General features: G+C 47.4%; 2 protein-coding genes across 7 annotated transcripts in view; one reads left to right on the forward strand and one right to left on the reverse strand.

The window, feature by feature from the left end:
- The window catches only part of STK36 (serine/threonine kinase 36), a 24421-nt gene extending 19492 nt beyond the window's left edge, over positions 1 to 4929 (reverse strand). For 2 of the 5 annotated variants that reach the window (XM_011358585.2, XM_023529767.1), the window contains exons 1-6: positions 4716 to 4849; positions 4143 to 4317; positions 3102 to 3242; positions 2914 to 2991; positions 1689 to 1819; positions 1199 to 1448 (exon numbers count right to left, since the gene is read on the reverse strand). In XM_011358585.2, the coding sequence (XP_011356887.1) occupies positions 1199 to 1448; positions 1689 to 1819; positions 2914 to 2991; positions 3102 to 3242; positions 4143 to 4226 (684 nt within the window). In that variant the 5' untranslated portion in view covers positions 4227 to 4317; positions 4716 to 4849. Of the gene's footprint in view, positions 1 to 1198; positions 1449 to 1688; positions 1820 to 2913; positions 2992 to 3101; positions 3243 to 3878; positions 3957 to 4142; positions 4318 to 4359; positions 4519 to 4715 lie in introns of those variants that run through there. The other 3 variants (XM_023529768.1, XM_011358589.2, XM_023529769.1) reach the window with 3 other exon arrangements.
- A 76-nt stretch (positions 4930 to 5005) lies between these two features.
- Positions 5006 to 5406, forward strand: part of RNF25 (ring finger protein 25) — a 6381-nt gene continuing 5980 nt past the window's right edge. For both annotated transcript variants that reach the window (XM_011358590.2, XM_011358591.2), the window contains exon 1: positions 5006 to 5154. In XM_011358590.2, coding sequence (XP_011356892.1) covers positions 5114 to 5154 — 41 coding nt within the window. In that variant the 5' untranslated portion in view covers positions 5006 to 5113. The remainder of the gene's footprint in view (positions 5155 to 5406) is intronic.

The following is a 5406-nucleotide window of genomic DNA, read 5'->3' on the forward strand; positions in this document are numbered from 1 at the left end:
CTCATCTCCTGGGGAGCCCCAATTCCAGTCCATAGGCATAAATCTCAATGTCACTAGCTTTGTGAAGAAGTGAGGAGAAAACTAGAAGAGAGGGATGTCACCTTCACAATCATCTTCAGAAAGCAAACATTCAAAGGAGTCCCACATTGCTCACTTTGCCCTCTCTTTGACTGCAGTTTGTTTACAGCTGGGTACGAACAAATGCATTTACAGTTAAAAGCACACTCACACGCACATGTCATTGTGTAAAGATGTGTTTGGGAGCCCTCAAACCAGAAATCTTTCAGCAAGTCTTCAGATGGTAGAGGGGTAGGGAGACTGTCTCTACACTGTTATGAAGTATCCTTGGGAAAATCCTCAATTGGGCCTGAAACAGGAATAGATGGTACTAGATTATGACCACTGTTCTAAAACAAGGTGATTAAGTATACTATGGTTCTAGCTGGAGATAGCTGCATATCTGCCCTAAGGGAAAATGAATATCTTATGTATAAGCACCAACTGAAGTTTTATTGTTTAGATTCTTTTTAGTAACTACTTGGGCCTCCCCAGCTAAAAAGGTTGGGGAGAAACCTGTCCCTTTATATCTTAGATAAAGCAAAGTTATAATGAGATTTCACCCTGGCAGAAGGTTACATTTAAATTCCACTGAAAGCCAAATCTTGCCCCAGATAAGAAATAAAAAGGGTCAACTCTTTTTCTTCCCTCCTTCCCTCCTGCAGCCTGCTGAAAGGAGCAGGCACCACCTCTATCATCAACTCCTAATCACAGAGCTAGCCCCACTAAGCTCTGGCCATTTAGATCTCTGAAGATTCCTTCTTTCAGGAAGAGAAATGAAAGCTGCGTTGGCAAAGCCAGATATCAGCTGGACATTGCATCTGATAGGAAATAAGTGGAATAGAGGGTATATAAAATGACCAGTATCTGTCTCTGATGTCTTGAAATCGTATTTCCATTGTGATACAGGATAGTCTGGATAGTCTGGCCCAAGGAGAGGCTGCTATTCCCAAGTTTGGTAAACCTTAGAACACCCTCTCAGAATACACCCCTGCATTATAAAAGCAAGACAGCTTGGCCTAGCTTTGGCATTAATTCACTAACTTGCCCTAGCTCTGGAAACAGATTTTGGAAAAAGGAACAGAAGCAGAGGGAAACAGGTTTCTGACCCAAAAGCAATCTCCCTGTCTGTATTCATTACCTTGAAGCAAGGACTAATGGTGGGGGGCCAGCGCACAGGGTCCTTGAGAATGAGGTTGACCAGCTGAAAGATGCTCGTGGTATAGAAGGGAGGGGTGCCTACAGCCAGCTCATACAGTATGCAGCCCACAGACCAGAGGTCTGCAGTGTGGTCGTATGGTCGCTCTTCCACCAGCTCTGGAGACATATAGAGTGGTGTGCCTTTGATGGATGTCAGCACCATTGTGTTGGTGCTCATAGCCCGGGCAAATCTGCAGATGATGGAATTAAAATGGAAAGAGAGAAGATAGTCAATAAAAACTAGATCTGGTCATTACTCCCTCTGATTATCTGAACCAACCCAAACCTGGACAGAGAGAGCACCTTCCGAAAGACTCAGTAGGAGTCCCAGTCTCCAGCTCAGGTTCTAAAATGAGGCCCAAGTAAGCCAAGCATATGCTCTAAGACACCCCGCAGAACTGGAAGCAGAGATGGAAGGCCAGGGTCCTCACCCAAAGTCACAGAGCTTGATGCCACCACCCTTGGCAAGAAGAATGTTCTGGGGCTTCATGTCTCGGTGGAGGATGCGGTGGGAATGCAGATAATATAGGGCTGACACCAACTGGGCAGCAATGGCCTGAACCTAGGGGTCAGTCAGGTGGGAGGAAGAAAGGAGAAGTCAGAGGAAGGAACCTACTGATAAGCCTGATATTACAGCTGATGTGATTTTTCTCTTCCTTCCCTTTCTTCCAGAACCTCACATGATACCTTCCATAGTTCTTGCTCCCCTATTCATGCATTCTTTCATTTGTTCATTTATTCATTCATTCAAAGAAAATTTATTGAGTCTCACTAGTTGCAAGACCACGGGCAAATTACTTTGTGCTGCTCAGAGTCATCATGAGTAAGGTGACAATAATGACACCATCTATCTCACAAGATTATTGTGAGGATTAAATGAGTTAAAGCATGTAAGGTAATATAATGCTCAGAATAGTGCCTGGCACTTAGTAAGCATTCAATATGTTCCCTGTTTTTAAATAAAACAAAATCCCTTTCTCAAGAGAAGTAATCAAAGAAACAAGACAAACAAAAGGAGTAAGATGGTGACTTACCAATAATGATGAGTGCTCATAAGGAAATAGAATGCTGTGACAAGTAGTCCTGAAGGTGGCCTACTTGCTAGAGTACAGAGAAATCCCTAGAATAAGTGTGGCTGGAAACTGTTCAAACAAATCCCACTGCTAACCAGTATGTCTTGGTGGCAGATCTTGCCTTAACCACAACCTTTATACCTTCCTGCCCTCTTTGGTACCACCACACTGGCCCTTCTTCCCTAATGGTGTCAAATAAAAACAACACTAATAATAGCTAACTACGTTGCATACTGTGTGTCACACACTCTTTTAAATATTTTACATGAATTAACTCATTAATCCTCACAGTAGTTTAATGAGATAGACGGTACTATTATTTCTGTTTTAAAAAGAGGAAACTAAGCACAAAGAGGCTAAAGTAACTTGCCCAAGAAAGTAGCAGAGCTAACCATTGTATTCAGACATTTTGGCTCCAGAGTTGATATACTTTTGCTGTCACACCATACTTCTTCTATATACACCTAGGCTCTTATATTTTTCTGTTTTCGAAACAGAGACTCTCAGTGCCCTCAGCTTTCCCTACCAGTCCTTAACCTGGAGAGAGCCAGGCGTGAGGAGAAGTTTGAGCCAGGAAACATACCTGGTCTTCGGGAAGTTTTCCGTCATCTTCCAGGATCTGAAAGAGCTCTCCCTCAGCATAGTCTGTCACTACTACCACCTGAAGGGAGAAGGTAAAGGCACTGATGGCTCTGCATTTATGCATTCTGAGGTAGGGAAATCCCTGTGACCCTTCTTCTTGGGGAGAGATGACCCCAAACCAGAATGCACCTCTTTATCAGTCTCAAAGCTGTCCAGCATATGCACGATGTTGGGATGCCGCAGACCCCGCATGATTTCAATCTCTCGTTGCAGATTTCTCAGCTCCTTCTCTGAGCGTCCCAATTTTGGAATAAACTTCAGGGCCACCACCTGTCAGTGGTTAGATGAAGAGTCAAGGCCTAACCACACCACTGAAACATCAGCATCAGATCTCCAGAACTGAGACTTAAGATTGAGCAACTCTCATCATAACAGTTTGTCTCCCATTCCACTTTCCCCATAGTACCCTGGCCTTGTCCAAGCTCCCCCTCCTCTTGCCCTAGGAGGAAATAGCATCTGCCAAACAGATTCCTTAGGTGGATTCTGGGAGAGGTATTCTGATCTAAGAACTGAAGATATAAGGGATTTAGGGGAGATGAAAGGAAGAAAAAAATGGAGAGAGAATAGAGTTCAGATGGCTTATTTCTTCCTGCATAGTATGATAGAGATTAATAGTTATAATAATATTTAATTATTGTTTACTAGGTGTCAGGCACTGTACTAAGCCATTCAGTGGGATATCACATTTTGTCCTCAAGCCCCATAAATCAGATACTGTTCTTATCTTTTCACTCTGTAGATGAGGAAGCTGAAACTGACAGGTTAAGTCAGCAGTCCCCAACCCTTTTGGCACCAGGGACCGGTGCTCCTATGACAGTCTAATGCCCAATGATCTGAGGTGGAGCGGAGGTGTGATGCTAACGCTGGGGAGTGGCTGCAAGTACTGATGAAACTTCACTCACTCACCTGCCGCTCAACAGGTACTGGTCCGCAGCCCCGGGGTTGGGGATCCCTGGGTTAAGTAACTTGTCCCTAGTTCTAAAGCTAGAAAGTGGTAAAGCTAGGATATGAACCCAAGTAATCCAATTTCAGAGCTCATACTCCATAAGTATGAAAGCGTCAGTGCCTTAGGAATACAAGTTGGTATGAATGCTTCCCTTCTAGACCCATTTTCCACTGGAGTTGGGGGTGCGGAATCCCACCCAAGAGATATCCCTCTTTGTTCGCCACCTGAGCGCTGTATTTTCTCCGACCCTTGTACACCCTCCCAAAAGAGCCTTCTCCAATCATCTCCAACACGTGGTACTTTTCCATGACAGAAGTTTCGGGATCCCTCAGAAGGAAGAAGGTAGAGATGGTGGTGAAGAGCTACAGCTCGAGGGGCAGTTCCACACATCTGGGAGGCCTGCATCGGGCATGGAAGAAAGGTTAATGTGAGCAACCTTGCCTTTTCCTCTTTTTCATATTAATCCAGGCCTCAAAATCATGGTAGGGTGGAGTGGATGAAAAAAGGAGATCTTGAAGTAAATAGAGCACCTCCAGTAGTTCTCCCTCCTTTTCAGTCCCCTCCTGTCCCCCAAATCAACTTCGTGCCCACTCAACCCCATGTCTCCCTCTTCCCTCCCCACAGCCGACACTCTTTCTACCCACCCTCACCCACCCGCCCACCTCCATCCAGCCTCGCCCACTGACCCTGCCTCTCCCAGCCTCCCCCAAGTTCTTGCCTACCTCCTCACCACCCCAGCCCACCCCCACCCCCCTGCCCCGGCCTGCGCTCTTTGCAGACCAGAGCCCTTTTCTCACCCCCAGCCTAGGAGCTTCAAGCTCCTCAGGCCGAGGGATGCCGGCCTCGGCCTTCAGCACTGCCCCTTCTGGCTGCCTGCGTACTTTGCCTGACTTATAATTCTTCTCCACCCTCACTGAAGGTCTCTTGAGACTCCAGTTGTTACCACTTTTACTCGCTAGAACTAGTCAGAGGTTCAGAGGACAAAGGCATTCAGAGGTCTCGGGGGAGACGGTGGACCGCCCATAGGCACTTCCTAAGGCACCTCCGAACCGTCGCTTGGCCGTCAGGACCCGCTAAGGACCCGGAGTCTGAGGTTGCCTAGAAACGGCCCCAGCCACACTGCCTCCCGCGCTTAACTTTCCGCCTCCGACTTCCCCGAGAATATTTCCGGTTCCGGCTGTGGGCCGGAGAGGACATGGCGGCGTCTGCGTCTGCTGCTGCAGGGGAGGAGGACTGGTAACTTTGGGGCATGGGCTTTGGCTGACCGCCTGGACCCGGTCCCGGAGGACTGGCGGCGGCCGCGCACGGTCCCTACGGCGGGCATGTGGGGCGGAGCGAGGGATGAGAGATGGCAGAGACGCTGACATCTCTGCTTAAGAGAGCTTCTGGACTCGCAGCGGGTGGGTGGAGGGTTGCTGATCTGAGCGAGAGGAGACCGGATCTGTGCCGGCCAGGTCGGGTCACACTTTATCTGATTTGATCTCCTCT

The sequence above is a fragment of the Pteropus vampyrus genome, unplaced genomic scaffold, assembly GCF_000151845.1.
Source record: "Pteropus vampyrus isolate Shadow unplaced genomic scaffold, Pvam_2.0 Scaffold42, whole genome shotgun sequence".
In the NCBI taxonomy this organism is placed as follows: domain Eukaryota; kingdom Metazoa; phylum Chordata; class Mammalia; order Chiroptera; family Pteropodidae; genus Pteropus; species Pteropus vampyrus.